The sequence below is a fragment of the Hypanus sabinus genome (assembly GCF_030144855.1).
Source record: "Hypanus sabinus isolate sHypSab1 chromosome X1 unlocalized genomic scaffold, sHypSab1.hap1 SUPER_X1_unloc_1, whole genome shotgun sequence".
Lineage (NCBI taxonomy): Eukaryota > Metazoa > Chordata > Chondrichthyes > Myliobatiformes > Dasyatidae > Hypanus > Hypanus sabinus.
This window is the reverse complement of record NW_026778957.1, coordinates 57,501-75,000: the sequence shown is the minus strand read 5'-3', so window position 1 is coordinate 75,000 and position 17,500 is coordinate 57,501. Positions and strand designations below refer to the sequence as shown.

Here is a 17,500-nt window from a genome sequence, read left to right as displayed (position 1 = left end):
GGTCCTGAGGCTCCTGTACCTCCTTCCTAATGGTTGAGGGGTAATAACTGTCCCTGAACCTGGTGGTGTGGGCCCTGAGGCTCCTGTACCTCCTTCCTGATGGTTGAGGGGTAATAACTGTCCCTGAACCTGGTGGTGTGGGTCCTGAGGCTCCTGTACCTCCTTCCTGATGGTTGTGGGGTAATAACTGTTTCTGAACCTGGTGGTGTGGGTCCTGAGGCTCCTGTACCTCCTTCCTGATGGTTGTGGGGTAATAACTGTTTCTGAACCTGGTGGTGTGGGTCCTGAGGCTCCTGTACCTCCTTCCTGATGGTTGTGGGGTAATAACTGTTTCTGAACCTGGTGGTGTGGGTCCTGAGGCTCCTGTACCTCCTTCCTGATGGTTGAGGGGTAATAACTCTTCCTGAACCTGGTGGTGTGGGTCCTGAGGCTCCTGTACCTCCTTCCTGACGGTTGAGGGGGTAATAACTGTCCCTGAACCTGGTGGAGTGGGTCCTGAGGCTCCTGTACCTCCTTCCTGATGGTTGAGGGTAATAACTGTTCCTGAACCTGGTGGTGTGGGTCCTGAGGCTCCTGTACCTCCTTCCTGACGGTTGAGTGGTAATAACTGTTCCCGAACCTGGTGGTGAGGGTCCTGAGGCTCCTGTACCTCCTTCCTGATGCTTGAGGGGTAATAACTGTTCCTGAACCTAGTGGTGTGGGTCCTGAGGCTCCTGTACCTCCTTCCTGATGGTTGAGGGGTAATAACTGTAACTGAACCTGGTGGTGTGGGTCCTGAGGCTCCTGTACCTCCTTCCTGATGGTTGAGGGGTAATAACTGTAACTGAACCTGGTGGTGTGGGTCCTGAGGCTCCTGTACCTCCTTCCTGATGGTTGAGGGGTGATAACTGTTCCTGAACCTGGTGGTGTGGGCCCTGAGGCTCCTGAACCTCCTTCCTGATGGTTGAGGGCGTAATAACTGTTCCTGAACCTGGTGGTGTGGGCCCTGAGGCTCCTGTACCTCCTTCCTGATGCTTGAGGGGTAATAACTGTTCCTGAACCTAGTGGTGTGGGTCCTGAGGCTCCTGTACCTCCTTCCTGATGGTTGAGGGGTAATAACTGTAACTGAACCTGGTGGTGTGGGTCCTGAGGCTCCTGTACCTCCTTCCTGACGGTTGAGGGGTAATAACTGTTCCTGAACCTGGTGGTGTGGGTCCTGAGGCTCCTGAACCTCCTTCCTGATGGTTGAGGGGTAATAACTGTACTTTCTTCATGAAGACAGCAGCAAGAAGAGAGCACGGCCAGGGCAGTGTGGGTCCTTAATGACGGATACTGTTTTTCTGGGACAGCATTCCTTGTAGATGTGCTCAGTGGTGGGGAGAACTTTACTGGTGATGTACTTGGCGATATCCATTACTTTTTGTAGTTTTGGTATGATTTTCCATCCAAGGGAATTGGTGTTTCCATAGCAGAGTCAATATAATCTCCACAACACACCTATAGAAGCTCGTCAGAGTTTCAGACGACATAACAAATCTTTGTACACTTATGACTTGGACGCTTGCTGTACTTTCTTGGTAATTGGACCTACAGGCTGGGCCCAAGACAGCCCCTCTGACGTTGCTAACCACCTGCTCCTCAGATCTTCCATTGAGCTCTGGCACACTGACCTCCGCCTGAAGGCAGTCAGACATTGAGTGTGGGAGAGGGCAGAGCGCCGCCGTCCGCGGACTCGAACGAGGCCCCCCGGGCAGGTGGAGCATCAATGAAACTGGTGGACGGGGGACGCGCCAGATTCCTTCGGCCTGCTCGTTCGACGTCCGCGGGGTCGGGCGGGCGACTGGCGAGGAAGGTGAGGCTCGCAGCCGCTGAAGCAGCACCCACGAGTGGGTGGGGGGGTGTCCCCTCGAGACCTGTTGCGTGTTTCAAAGGCCCGGAGCACAACAGCCCCTTCGTCTTCCCCCTCGGCTGGCCACGGTGGAGTGGAGAAACACCGTGGGACCTGTTGGAACCCTCCCCGGAGCACGCCTGCGGTACACAACAACCCCCCCACCCCTCCACCCCGCCCCGAGGTTCGCCTTCCCCCTCGGCCGGCCACGGTGGAGTGGAGAAACACCGTGGGACCTGTTGGAACCCTCCCCGGAGCACGCCTGCGGTACACAACAACCCCCCCACCCCTCCACCCCGCCCCGAGGTTCGTCTCCCCCCTCGGCCGGCCACGGTGGAGTGGAGAAACACCGTGGGACCTGTTGGAACCCTCCCCGGAGCACGCCTGCGGTACACAACAACCCCCCCACCCCTCCACCCCGCCCCGAGGTTCGTCTTCCCCCTCGGCCGGCCACGGTGGAGTGGAGAAACACCGTGGGACCTGTTGGAACCCTCCCCGGAGCACGCCTGCGGTACACAACAACCCCCCCACCCCTCCACCCCGCCCCGAGGTTCGCCTTCCCCCTCGGCCGGCCACGGTGGAGTGGAGAAACACCGTGGGACCTGTTGGAACCCTCCCCGGAGCACGCCTGCGGTACACAACAACCCCCCCACCCCTCCACCCCGCCCCGAGGTTCGTCTTCCCCCTCGGCCGGCCACGGTGGAGTGGAGAAACACCGTGGGACCTGTTGGAACCCTCCCCGGAGCACGCCTGCGGTACACAACAACCCCCCCACCCCTCCACCCCGCCCCGAGGTTCGTCTTCCCCCTCGGCCAGCCACGGTGGAGTGGAGAAACACCGTGGGACCTGTTGGAACCCTCCCCGGAGCACGCCTGCGGTACACAACAACCCCCCCACCCCTCCACCCCGCCCCGAGGTTCGTCTTCCCCCTCGGCCGGCCACGGTGGAGTGGAGAAACACCGTGGGACCTGTTGGAACCCTCCCCGGAGCACGCCTGCGGTACACAACAACCCCCCCACCCCTCCACCCCGCCCCGAGGTTCGTCTTCCCCCTCGGCCAGCCACGGTGGAGTGGAGAAACACCGTGGGACCTGTTGGAACCCTCCCTCCACCCCCCCACCCCACCGCGAACACGCACAAGGGAGGAATCGCGCAAACCGCAACAGGGGAGAAGACAGAAACAGCGAACGAAAACGCGGAGCGTGAGGCACGAAGTCTCCGCCGGTCTCTTTATCTTCCCTGGTCTTTCCCTCCCTTCCCTGTCCTCACCCCGACGCGGTTGCCGATCGGTTAGGGTAAAACTCCGCAGCGCCGGCGGGGGGTAGCGGGTTCAGTTCCCGTCCCCCCGGCCTGCACGTTCATCCCCGTGGCCGGGCGGGCCTCCTCACTGAGCTGAAACCAGAAGCTTGAAAATGGGAGGCTCTCTGCGGATGTGACGTTGGCGAGGACAGGCCATTCAGCCCATCCAAAGCCCATTCACACCGCCTGTTGAAGTGACCCTGGAGTTGAGATCTGTAAGTCTGTAAAGTCCTGCTCTCAAACGGCACAGCTGGGTGGTTTGCTCCACGTCTCCACAACCCGGCCGTGTAGAGAAATGCTTCCTGATGTCAGTCTGAAACCTCCCTTTAACCAGTCTCGGCCTACGGCCCCCGTGCCCTCGACGGTGGATTAATTCTGAAGTAGCAGCCAGCACCCTCCTTGCTGACACCCCGAATGATCTTGGAACACCTCCATCATCTCTCCTCTCATTCTACCTCTACTCAGGCTGAAAAAGTTTAATCTTTCGATCTTTCTTCGCAGCTCAGAGCTGCGATGAGTCTGGTCGCCCTTCTCCGGACTCTCTCCTGTGCCTGCACATCCCTCCCACGACGCGGAGACCAGCGTTGTACACAGCGGTCAAGGTTGGACTCAGGAGGGCATTTATACCGAGAGTGTCGCTGGACTTGAACTCCACTGAGCCCGTTACCCGGCCCAACTTTCTGTTAGCCTCCCTAATCCCTTCTGTGCGTCGTCCAGACGTCGACAGAGACGCCCAAATCCTTCTCGTACAGTCCACTTCCTAACTCAAGGCCCCACCCACCACTGCATATTTTTACCTCATGTTCCTACTTCCTACATGTCATGATTTACTGGCGCCGGAGAATTCATCAGGACCGGGTGCAGTGTCACCGGCGTGCGTGCGGTGAAGTGAGTTATTTTGTGGCAGCAATGCGATGTGCGGCTTCTGGTGATCTTCACAGTTGGAGCCATCAGGACCACAAGACGAAGCAGCAGGAGCCCATTCGGCCCATCGAGGCTTCTCCGGCATTTCACCACCGGCTGATCCAATCTCCCCTTCGGTCCCACTCCCCCGCCTTCTCGCCATAACCTTTGATGCCCTGACTGCTCAGATACCTATCTATCTCGGCCTTAAATACACCCGAAGACTTGGCCTCCACTGCCGCCCGTGGCAACGAATCCCACAGATTCACTGCCCTCTGGCCGGAAAAACATTTCCGCATCTCAGTTCTGAACGGGCGCCCTGCGATCCTCGAGTCACGTCCTCTCGTCCTGGACTCCCCTCACCATGGGAAATGACTTTGCCACATCCACTCTGTCCATGCCTTTCAACGTCCGACATGTCTCTATGAGGTCCCCCCACCCCTCATTCTTCTAAACTCCAAGGAGTACAGTCCGAGAGCAGCCAAACGGGCCTCATATGTTAACCCTCTCATTCCCGGAATCGTTCTAGTGAAACTTCTCTGAACCCTCTCCAACGTCAGCACATCCTTTCTTGAATAAGGAGCCCAAAACTGCGCACAGTACTCCAGGTGAGGCCTCACCAGAGCCTCAACATCACATCCCTGCTCCTGTACTCTACTCCTCTAGAAATGAAAGGTCCATGAGACTCCCAAAACTCTCAAGTTCAACACTGTTGATGAGGACACACGAGAGGGTGGACCTCCCCACCCCACCCCTTCATGAGGCCAAGGGCCAGCTCTTGTGTTGGCGCTGGCAGAGACTGCTGTCACGACGCCCCGTCAGTCCAGCCATCGTTATTTCACGTGTGGAGCTCCGGGGCCAGATTCAGTGGCTGGTTGTGGCAGTCTACCTGCAGTGCCTAGGATGGGCGCTCATTGCCTTCAAAAGGGGGCAGCCATCTGGAAACGTCCTCGACCATCCAGATCATGCCCTCTTCTTTGTCAATGATCGCAGATCAGGTTTAATATCACTGGCGCAGGTCGTGAAATCTGTTGTTGTGCGGTAGAGTGTGTTGCAATGCATAAAACTTAAAAGCTATGAATTTCGGTAAGAAGTTTAAATTTAAAAAGCTAAATAAGCAGTGGGGGAAAAAAGTAATGAGGTAGCGTTCAGAGGTTCATTGTACATTTAGAAATCGGTTTGCCCTGATGGGAAGAAGCTGTTCCTCAATCGTTGAGTGTGTGTCTTCAGGTTCCTGTACCTACTCCCTGATGGCAGAGGGGAAGAGGCTGTTCCTGAATCGTTGAGTGTGTGTCTTCAGGCTCCTATACCTCCTCCCTGATGGCAGAGGGGAAGAAGCTGTTCCTGAATCGTTGAGTGTGTGTCTTCAGGCTCCTGTACCTCCTCCCTGATGGCAGAGGGGAAGAAGCTGTTCCTGAATCGTTGAGTGTGTGTCTTCAGGCTCCTGTACCTCCTCCCTGATGGCAGAGGGGAAGAAGCTGTTCCTGAATCGTTGAGTGTGTAACAATGAGAAGAGGGCACGTCCTGGGTGGTGGGGGTCCTTAATGATGGACGCTGCCTGTTTAAGGCACGGATCGTTGAAGATGTCCTGGACGCTGGGGAGGCTGGTACACACGATGGAGCTGCCTGAGGTCACAACTCTCTGCTGCTTGTTTCCATCGTGTGTGGAGACTCCCCCCTCTCCCCCCATACCAGACGGTGATCCATCCGGTTACAAGACATGGTACGTCCGTAGAAATTTGCCAATGGGCTGTGTCATTTTGGGAATGAAGTCAGTGGAGATATGAAGCAGCCTCTTTATTTGACAAAACAAGATACAGCTGGCATCGTGATGAGATGCTGGCCCAAGCTAACCGATGTTTCAAGTGCTAAACACCAAAGGACAATTCCGTATTTACAGTGTGTCCACGATGCATTTCTCTGAAACTACGCACAGATTTCACACCTCCCGACAGCCACACAGACAACAGACATCTAAAAGAATTTTAATCAGCATCGTCTGGCCCGTGATTCGAGGCTTTCAGGAGGGCTGTAGCTCAGAGCTGCGTTTTAAATAAAATCTGCGGTGCATGTTCGAATCTGAAGGGGAGTGGGCCGAGGTCGGTGACTTCAAATGGCTTCCTGCGCTAGACCTTTCAACATCCACTCTATCTGTGTCCTCTGGACCTAGACTCCCGCACTATAGGAAACATCCTCTCCACATCCACTGTATCTGTGTCCTCTGGTCCTAGACTCCCGCACTATAGGAAACATCCTCTCCACATCCACTCTATCTGTGTCCTCTGGACCTAGACTCCCGCACTGTAGGAAACATCCTCTCCACATCCACTATATCTGTCTCCTCTGGTCCTAGACTCCCGCACTATAGGAAACATCCTCTCCACATCCACTCTGTCTGTGTCCTCTGGTCCTAGACTCCCGCACTGTAGGAAACATCCTCTCCACATCCACTCTATCTGTCTCCTCTGGTCCTAGACTCCCGCACTATAGGAAACATCCTCTCCACATCCACTCTGTCTGTGTCCTCTGGTCCTAGACTCCCGCACTGTAGGAAACATCCTCTCCACATCCACTGTATCTGTGTCCTCTGGTCCTAGACTCCCCCAACTATAGGAAACATCCTCTCCACATCCACTCTAAATGTGGTCCTAGACTCTCCCACTATAGGTAACATTCTCTCCACATCCACTCTATCTGTGTCCTCTGGTCCTAGACTCCCCCACTATAGGAAACATCCTCTCCACATCCTCTCTATCTGTGTCCTCTGGTCCTAGACTCTCCCAATATAGAAAAAATCCTCTCCACATCCACTCTATCTGTGTCCTCTGCTCCTAGACTCCCCCATTATAGGAAATATCCTCTCCACATCCACTCTATCTGTGTCCTCTGCTCCTAGACTCCCCCACTATAGGAAACATCCTCTCCACATCCACTCTATCTGTCTCCTCTGGTCCTAGACTCCCGCACTATAGGAAACATCCTCTCCACATCCACTCTGTCTGTGTCCTCTGGTCCTAGACTCCCGCACTGTAGGAAACATCCTCTCCACATCCACTCTATCTGTCTCCTCTGGTCCTAGACTCCCGCACTATAGGAAACATCCTCTCCACATCCACTCTGTCTGTGTCCTCTGGTCCTAGACTCCCGCACTGTAGGAAACATCCTCTCCACATCCACTGTATCTGTGTCCTCTGGTCCTAGACTCCCCCAACTATAGGAAACATCCTCTCCACATCCACTCTAAATGTGGTCCTAGACTCTCCCACTATAGGTAACATTCTCTCCACATCCACTCTATCTGTGTCCTCTGGTCCTAGACTCCCCCACTATAGGAAACATCCTCTCCACATCCTCTCTATCTGTGTCCTCTGGTCCTAGACTCTCCCAATATAGAAAAAATCCTCTCCACATCCACTCTATCTGTGTCCTCTGCTCCTAGACTCCCCCATTATAGGAAATATCCTCTCCACATCCACTCTATCTGTGTCCTCTGCTCCTAGACTCCCCCACTATAGGAAACATCCTCTCCACATCCACTCTATCCGAGTCCTCTGGTCCTAGACTCCACCACTATAGGAAACATCCTCTCCACATCCACTCTAAATGTGGTCCTAGACTCTCCCACTATAGGTAACATTCTCTCCACATCCACTCTATCTGTGTCCTCTGGTCCTAGACTCCCCCACTATAGGAAACATCCTCTCCACATCCTCTCTATCTCTGTCCTTTGGTCCTAGACTCCCCCACTATAGGAAACATTCTCTCCACATCCACTCTATCTGTGGTCCTAGACTCTCCCACTATGGGAAACATCCTCTCCACATCCACTCTATCTGTGTCCTCTGGTCCTAGACTCCCCCACTATAGGAAACAACCTCTCCACTTCCACTCTATCTGTGTCTTCTGATCCTAGACTCCCCCCACTATAGGAAACATCCTCTCCACATCCACTCTATCTGTGGTCCTAGACTCTCCCACTGTAGGAAACATCCTCTCCACATCCACTCTATCTCTGTCCTTTGGTCCTAGACTCCCCCACTATAGGAAACATCCTCTCCACATCCACACTATCTGTGTCCTCTGCTCCTAGACTCCCCCACTATAGGAAACATCCTCTCCACATCCACTCTATACGTGTCCTCTGCTCCTAGACTCCACCACTATAGGAAACATCCTCTCCACATCCACTCAATCTGTGTCCTCTGGTCCTAGACTCCCCCGCTATAGGAAACATCCTCTCCACATCCACTCTATCTGTGCCCTCTGGTCCTAGACTCCAGCACTATAGGAAAAATCCTCTCCACATCCACTCTATCTGTGTCCTCTGGTCCTAGATTCCCCCACTATGGGAAACATCCTCTCCACTCCCACTCTATCTGTGTTCTGGTCCTAGACTCCCCCACTATAGGAAACATCCTCTCCACATCCACTCTATCTGTGTCCTCTGGTCCTAGACTCGCCCACTATAGGAAACATCCTCTCCACATCCACTCTATCTGTGTCCTCTGGTCCTAGACTCACGCACTATAGTAAACATCCTCTCCACATCCACTCTATCTGTGTCCTCTGGTCCTAGACTCCCCCAATATAGGAATCAACCTCTCCACATCCACTCTATCTGTGTCCTCTGGACCTAGACTCTAGCACCATAGGAAACATCCTCTCCACATCCACTCTATCTGTGCCCTCTGGTCCTAGATTCCCCCACTATGGGAAACATCCTCTCCACTCCCACTCTATCTGTGTCCTCTGGTCCTAGACTCCCCCACTATAGGAAACATCCTCTCCACATCCACTCTATCTGTGGTCCTAGACTCTCCCACTATAGAAAACATTCTCTCCACATCCACTCTATCTGTGGTCCTAGAATATCCCACTATAGGAAACATCCTCTTCACATCAACTCTATCTGTGTCCACTGGTCCTAGACTCCCACACTATAGGAAACATCCTCTCCACATCCACTCTAACTGTGTCCTCTGGTCCTAGACTCCCCCACTATAGGAAACATCCTCTCCACATCCACTCTGTCTATGTCCTCTGGTCCTAGGCTCCCCCACTATAGGAAACATCCTCTCCACATCCACTCTATCTGTGTCCTCTGGTCCTAGACTACCCCACTCTTGGAATCATCCTGTCCACATCCACTCTATCTGTGTCCTCTGGTCCTAGACTCTCCCACTATAGGAAACATCCTCTCCACATCCACCCTATCTGTGTCCTCTGCTCATAGACTCCCCCACTGTAGGAAACATCCTCTCCACATCCACTCTATCTGTGCCCTCTGGTCCTAGACACCCCCACTATAGGAAACATTCTCTCCACATCCACTCTATCTGTGTCCTCTGGTCCTAGACTCCCCCACTATGGGAAACATCCTCTCCACATCCACTGTATCTGTGTCCTCTGGTCCTAGACTCCCCCACTACAGGAAATATCCTCTCCACATCCACTCTATCTGTGTCCTCTGGTCCTAGACTCCCCCACTATAGGAAACATCCTCTCCACATTCACTCTATCTGTGTCCTCTGGTCCTAGACTCCCCCACTATAGGAAACATCCTCTCCACATCCACTGTATCTGTGTCCTCTGGTCCTAGACTCCCCCACTGTAGGAAACATCCTCTCCACATCCATTCTATCTGTGTCTTCTGGTCCTAGACTCCCCCCACTATAGGAAACATCCTCTCCACATCCACTCTATCTGTCTCCTCTGGTCCTAGACTCCCGCACTATAGGAAACATCCTCTCCACATCCACTCTGTCTGTGTCCTCTGGTCCTAGACTCCCGCACTGTAGGAAACATCCTCTCCACATCCACTGTATCTGTGTCCTATGGTCCTAGACTCCCCCAACTATAGGAAACATCCTCTCCACATCCACTCTAAATGTGGTCCTAGACTCTCCCACTATAGGTAACATTCTCTCCACATCCACTCTATCTGTGGTCCTAGACTCTCCCACTATAGGAAACATCCTCTCCACATCCACTCTATCTGTGCCCTCTGGTCCTAGACTCCCCCACTATGGGAAACATCCTCTCCACACCCACTCTATCTGTGTCCTCTGGTCCTAGACTCCCCCACTATAGGAAACATCCTCTCCACATCCTCTCTATCTGTGTCCTCTGGTCCTAGACTCTCCCAGTATAGGAAACATCCTCTCCACATCCACTCTATCTGTGTCCTCTGGTCCTAGACTCCCCCACTATAGGAAACATCCTCTCCACATCCACTCTATCTGTGTCTTCTGGTCCTAGACTCCCCCCACTATAGGAAACATCCTCTCCACATCCACTCTATCTGAGGTCCTAGACTCTCCCACTGTAGGAAACATACTCTCCACATCCACTCTATCTCTGTCCTTTGGTCCTAGACTCCCCCACTATAGGAAACATTCTCTCCACATCCACTCTATCTGTGTCCTTTGGTCCTAGACTCCCCCACTATGGGAAACATCCTCTCCACATCCACTCTATCTGTGTCTTCTGATCCTAGACTCCCCCCACTATTGGAAACATCCTCTCCACATCCACTGTAGCTGTGTCCTCTGGTCCTAGTTTTGAAATTATGCCGATATATTGAGATTGCACTAATATTGACATTATGCCACATAGAATTAGATCTATGTTAGTTATCATTGTGAAGTACCCTACATGTCAATGAATATAATCCGTAATTTTTCTAAATAATAGGCAGTAGGTGCAGGAGTAGGCCATTCGGTCCTTCGAGCCAGCACTACCATTCACTGCGATCATGGCTGATCATCCACAATCAGTACCCAGTTCCTTCCCTCTCCCCATATCCCTTGACCCCGCTATCTATAAGAGCTCTATCTAACTCTCTCTTGAATGCATCCAGAGACTTGGCCTCCACTGCCTTCTGGGGCAGAGCATTCCACAGATCCACCACTCTCTGGGTGAAAAAGTTTTTTCCGCATCTCTCTTCTAAATGGCCTACCCCCTTATTCTTAAACTGTGGCCTCTGGTTCTGGGCTCACCCATCAGCGGGAACATGCTTCCTGCCTCCGGCGTGTCCGATCCCTTAATAATCTTCCATGATTGTGGCTTGGAGGGGAGATGGCAGAGCAGACTGGGTGCGGGCCAAACGTCCTGACCCTTCATCTTTTACCGTACGGGTTTACGAACTCCCAGCTTCAAAGACCGGATTTGAGGTTGCAGACTGACAGGCCGGGAGCCGGCCCTTCGGCCCACCACCCCTGGTGCTGTAATTTCTCGGACCGTGCGCTTCCGCCGCGGAAGGGCAGCTCTCCGCAGATTGTCAAGCAGTCGCTCTGGTGTTGTTCGCTGGGCCCGGCGAACTCCCTCAGCTTTGCAGTCGGAGCATCTCATGGGGGGTGGGGGGTGGGGGGGGGGGGTTTGAGTCCGAGTTACAGAGTATATTTTGCTTCGTGAGCAATTCGTCTGTCTCTCTCTCTCTCTCTCTCTCTCTCTTCCCTCCCCCAGCCCCGACTATGTGTGTTTGATTTCCTCCAGCGATGATAGTGCTGATACCAGTCAGTCTCCACTTTAACACTGGCAACCGCAAAACCTCTCTCTCTCTCTCTCTCTCTCTCCGTGCCCGTTTGCTGGTCCTTGCCGGTACCCTCAAAGGGTTGGCGAGTTATTTTACGTCAACTTCCTTCTACCTGTCCCCCACAAACTCCGCCCCAGCGGTGAAACCTCTGTTAATCATATTTTTCCTCTCTCTCTCTCTCTCTCTCTGCTGATCGTTTTGTCAGAGAGCGAGGGGTTTCAGCCGCAGAGCCTGAAGACAGAGATGGGATCGGAGCGAGCCCTGGTACTGGACAGACTCGCCAGCAACGTAGCCAAGAGAAAGAGCTCCATGCCGCAGAAGTTCATCGGTGAGTGTCATAAGCAAGCAGGCTTTCAGACGCCCACCAGTTCCTGCGGAGAATGCTGAGGACTCTGTGACAGGCAGTGTGTTTTTATTTCATTTAAGTCGCCGGGATTTTATGATTATTATGATTATTATTCCCTTCCCGAGTGGGCAGTCTTCGCCAGCGTGGCTCGGATGACAGTGGGAGAAAACTTTTGAGGTCGAAGTTTGAGAAGTTCCCGAGAGTCCGGTCTGTTTTTTTTTTTTGCAGAGGGGTGTCGGTTGTGTCACGGGTTTGGGTGAACGGGAAAGTTACCGCTCTTCACTTACCTGCTTGTGTGACAGTCCGCAGAGTTATCCGCTGGGTGTCCGTCATGTCCGACGGTGACAGGAAACCCCTGCAAGGGGGGCGGGGGGGGGGGTTTCAAAAGTGAAACGGCGGCCCACTCTCTGTAAGTCCAGGGGCGCGGTGCTCAGGGCTCCCTCCGGCGTCTGGCCCTACCCCCCCTACCCCTACCCCCACCCCCCCCCCCGCCCAGTCCACCAGACGCTACAGGACAGGCACGGTCCCCATCTCATTGCCCTCAAGGGGGGCGGGGGGGGGGGGGTTTCAAAAGTGAAACGGCGGCCCACTCTCTGTAAGTCCAGGGGCGCGGTGCTCAGGGCTCCCTCCGGCGTCTGGCCCTACCCCCCCCTACCCCTACCCCCACCCCCCCCCCCCCGCCCAGTCCACCAGACGCTACAGGACAGGCACGGCCCCCATCTCATTGCCCTCAAGGGGGGCGGGGGGGGGGGGGTTTCAAAAGTGAAACGGCGGCCCACTCTCTGTAAGTCCAGGGGCGCGGTGCTCAGGGCTCCCTCCGGCGTCTGGCCCTACCCCCCCTACCCCTACCCCCACCCCCCCCCCCCCGCCCAGTCCACCAGACGCTACAGGACAGGCACGGCCCCCATCTCATTGCCCTCACCTGAGTCTCCCCAGCGCCAGCAGGGCATTCCCACTTCTCGTTGTTACCGTCGGGGAGGGGAGGAGGGGGGGGTACAGGAGCCCCGGAGGCACTCACTCACTCACTCATCTCCTTCCCCTCCGCCATCCGAACCCGTGAGCCCCACCTCACGACATCTTTTTAAATTATTTCTGTTTTTGCAGAACTTTTTAATTTAACTCTCTGATACGTCTGCTGACCGAAATCCTTCTCTTCCCCCCCCCCCCCCCTTTCTGGTTTTTAAGTTTGTTTCTGTTTGTATTTGTCCTGCTGCACAGTTAAGTTTCACGGTATCTGTCAGTGATCTTGATTGTGACTGTGAAGGAGATGTCGGTGTGCAGATAACATGCAGTGTCCATAAAGCCCTGTGCTGTGTAACATGCGAACATACGGTCGACATGCATGGATGACCGTGAGACCGGGGCCGAGAGGTGGGTGGGAGAGCAAGGGGATCCGGGGACGCGGGCACTTAACCCGTTAAAAGCCGCGTCGTAGGTAGACAGGGTCGTGAAGACAGCTTTTGGCGCTCTGGCCTGCACAGATCGGGGTGCTGAGGACGAGAGATTGGGGTGTTGTGTTGAAGCTGTATGAAATACGTTGGGGAGGTCCCATTCCGAGAACCGTGCGCAGTTCTGGCCGCCCACCCGCAGGGAAGGTGTGAAGACGGTTGACAGAGCGCAGGGAAAATCTACCCGGACTTTTGGGAAGGTCTGGAGGGTATAAGGACAGATTGACGAGGTTAGCGGGGAGGGGTGGGGGGGGGATTCTCCAGAACGTGGGCGAGCGAGGGGGAGATTTGACAGAGGTACTGTATACAAAGTTATGAGCAGTATAGACAGGGTAAATGCAAGCAGGGATTTTTCCACTGAGGTTGGGAGGAGGGGGTGTGGGACTACAACCTGAGGTCATGGGTTAAGGGTGAAAGGTTAAGGGAAGACAGGGGGGGCGGGAGGGAGTGTGGAAGGAGCTGCCAGCACAGCTGATGCACGCCGGCTCGATTTCAACATATGACAGAAGTTCGGATGGTACATAGTAGGGGAAAACGGAGGGCAGTGCGGGAGTCGGGGCAGTTGAGGCGGTTTCAGCATGGACCCGACGGGCCGAAGGGCCTGCTCCCGAGCCGTGTCTTCCTCTGTGACTCGTCGTACTCGCGCTTTCTCAAGCGCAGGGAATGCTGTCATTAATCTTGCTTTACTGTAAGAGTGGTGTCAGATTTACTGTACTGCCAGTTTGACACAATTTCGGTATTTGTAAATGTCAGAACCTGATTGTTAATTACTCATTAGCCCGATGAAGTCCTGCCCTCAAACGAAAGGGGTGTTTCCAGTCGCGCAGCTAGCTCAAGTGGAGGCTGTTGGAAACCCACGCTCGTTTTCCCGGTACTCAGTACTTCTTTTTCTTTTGTAACAAACTCGCGTGTCTTCCACGCTCACCGGCGGAAAGCGGTGTGGTACATCCCTGCCGTCCCGTTCCGCTGCGGGCGTTTGGGGCCGCAAGGAATCTGCAGGAGATGTCCGGGTGCAGGACTCCTCGTTGCTGTTCCCCGCCGGACCAGAGAGAGTCAGGGTGCTTACAGCCCCCCCCCCCCCTCCGGAGGGCAGCTGATCCACTTCCTCATTTGTCATCTTGGCTCAGCGTTGGGCCGGTCACCTCGGTCGTGTGGTCGTGTTCAGCGACGGCCTGATCGATTGGGAGGATGAGCACGGAGTCACTTACAGCGACCGGTTAAGCCACCAGCCGTGGGGAGGAAAACCCGCGCGTTCACGGGGGGAGGGGGGGAGAGAGGAGAGAGGAGAACGTGCAAACTCCGCACAGGCAGCGGTGGGATTTGGACCCGGGTCGCTGGTACCGTAAAGCGTTCTGCGTTGGCGAATGGCACGATTGTGGAGCCTATTCATCTCTATCTAAGGAATTTCTTCATCTGATTGTTATGATTCTTTGTTAGCACGTCAGCTCTTTCCTCAGACTGCTATGTCTGTGTCTTTGTTTCTCTAATATAAACTGAAATCGTGCAATTAAGACTCTCCCTCTTTGGCTCCTGGAAGAACGTTAAGGCCCAGAATATAAACAGGAGGGGTAAATTATATCGAGCATTTGTGGCACAGTCACTGGACTAAGAATTGAAATTGTCTGTTTATTGATGTGGCCAAAGTGCGTTTCATTATCAAAGTACATATACGCCACCATGTACAAACCTGAGATTCATTTTCTTGTGGGCGTACTCAATAAGTCTGTATATGGATAGTAACTATACCAGTTAAAAATCAAGCAGAGTGCAGACTGTGCAAAATACAAACGCAAGTAAATAGCAATAAATGACCAGGAGATGAGGTAAAGGGAGATCTTTTAGCTGCTGCAACGTTTCAAAGATGGGGCTTAGTGAGTGCAGTGTTATCCCCCTTTATTTCACGAGCCTGAATGTTGAGGGGTCATGACTGTTCCTGAACCCAGTGGTGTGGGACCTGAGGCTCCTGTACCTCCTTCCTGACGGTTGAGGGGTAATAACTGTTCCTGAACCTGGTGGTGTGGGTCCTGAGGCTCCTGTACCTCCTTCCTGACGGTTGAGGGGTAATAACTGTTCCTGAACCTGGTGGTGTGGGTCCTGAGGCTGCTGTACCTCCTTCCTGATGGTTGAGGGGGTAATAACTGTTCCTGAACCTGGTGGTGTGGGTCCTGAGGATCCTGTACCTCCTTCCTGACGGTTGAGGGGTAATAACTGTTCCTGAACCTAGTGGTGGGGGTCCTGAGGCTCCTGTACCTCCTTCCTGATGGTTGAGGGGGTAATAACTGTCCCTGAACCTGGTGGTGTGCGTCCTGAGGCTCCTGTACCTCCTTCCTGATGGTTGAGGGGTAATAACTGTCCCTGAACCTGGTGGTGTGGGAACTGAGGCTACGGTACCTCCTTCCTGATGGTTGAGGCGTAATAACTGTTCCTGAACCTGGTGGTGTGGGAACTGAGGCTCCTGTACCTCCTTCCTGATGGTTGAGGGGTAATAACTGTTCCTGAACCTGGTGGTGTGGGACCTGAGGCTCCTGAACCTCCTTCCTGATGTCAGCAGTGAGAGGAAAGCGTGTCCTGGGAGGTGGGGGTTCCCGATGATGGAGGCTGCTCTCCTGCGACAGTGTTTCATGTCGATGGTGAGGAGGTCATGTGTACTAATTCAGGGAAAAGCTCGTCATACACACTGTTCATTCTTTCTGTACGGTCAGCTTGAATATTCTGACCTCTTCCTTTCTCTTGTTCGTCTGTTTGTTTCTGAAATTCCATGTATGAGGCAGGATTTTAAAAATGAGTAATGAATTCTTATTTATGGCAGATCACAATCACTTCGCAAAACGAAGATGTATTTGTGTTTTTAAATATTTTCTGGTATTTTGTGGAAACAATAAATTAGCCATTGTGCTTTCAGAAATATTGATTACAGAAGTAATGATTTTATTTTGATTGTAGCCCAGGGTCATTTTCAGGACATCTATTCGTTAGCTAGAAATTCTAGAATTCAGGTAGAAATTAGTTAGCTAGAATTCGTTAGCTAAAAAGAGAAAGCTGTGTCACAAACACAAGAGATTCTGCAGGTGCTGGAAATCCAGAGCAATCAACACACACACACACTCACACAGCCACACACACACTCACACAGACACACAGACACACACACACACACACTCACAGACATACACACACACAGACACACACACACACACTCTCACACAGACACAGACACACCCACACACACACACACACAGACGCACACACACACACAGACACACAGACACACACACACAGACACACACACACACTCACAGACATACACACTCACACACACTCACACAGACACACACACACACTCTCACACAGACACACCCACACACACACACACACACACACACACACAGACACACCCACACACACACACAGACACACAGACACACACACACACACACACACACAGACACACACACACACACACACACACAGACACACACACACACATCACAGACACACAGACACACACACACTATCCTACAGATGCTGGAAATCCAGAGTAACACACAAAAGGGACTCAGCAGGTCAGGCAGCATCTCTGGGATCGAACGAACAATGTTTCAGGCCGAGACCCTTCCTCAGGAGACAGACTGTATTTCATCATAGCCTTTGATTGAACAAGGGGGAGGTTTACTCAGTTGTGAACATGCTATGTTGGTGCCTTGCGGGCAGCCGCCAGCACGTCCGCAGACTGTACAAGCGACGCATCTCACTGTGTGTTTCAATGCCTGCGTCAGAATAAAACTACTCCTTATATCGAATTTGACACCCAGTCTGTCCAGCCTTTCATTTCATAAGGTGACTTGTCCACTTTGTATTAGGGACTGTCGGTGCCCGTAAAAAGTATTCACACCGCCCCCATCCACCTGCCACTCTCCCCGGATGTTTTCCTGTTTTATTGTTTTACAACATTGAATCGCAGTTGGTTTAGTTTGTCTTTTTTTTAAAACACCGATCAACAGAAAAAGACTCTTTCATGCCAAAGTGAAAACAGATCTCCACAAAGTGATCTAAATTAATTGCAAATATAAAAACACAAAGCATTTGATTGCGTAAGTGTTCGCT

At 53.1% G+C, this 17,500-nt stretch overlaps 1 protein-coding gene across 1 annotated transcript in view; it reads left to right on the top strand.

Annotated features, from left to right (window-relative positions):
- LOC132385578 (zinc finger protein Aiolos-like) overlaps nt 1–17,500 on the top strand; it is a 316,982-nt gene that overhangs the window by 248,637 nt on the left and 50,845 nt on the right. The window contains exon 3 of the mRNA XM_059957744.1: nt 11,808–11,930. Coding sequence (XP_059813727.1) covers nt 11,808–11,930 — 123 coding nt within the window. The remainder of the gene's footprint in view (nt 1–11,807; nt 11,931–17,500) is intronic.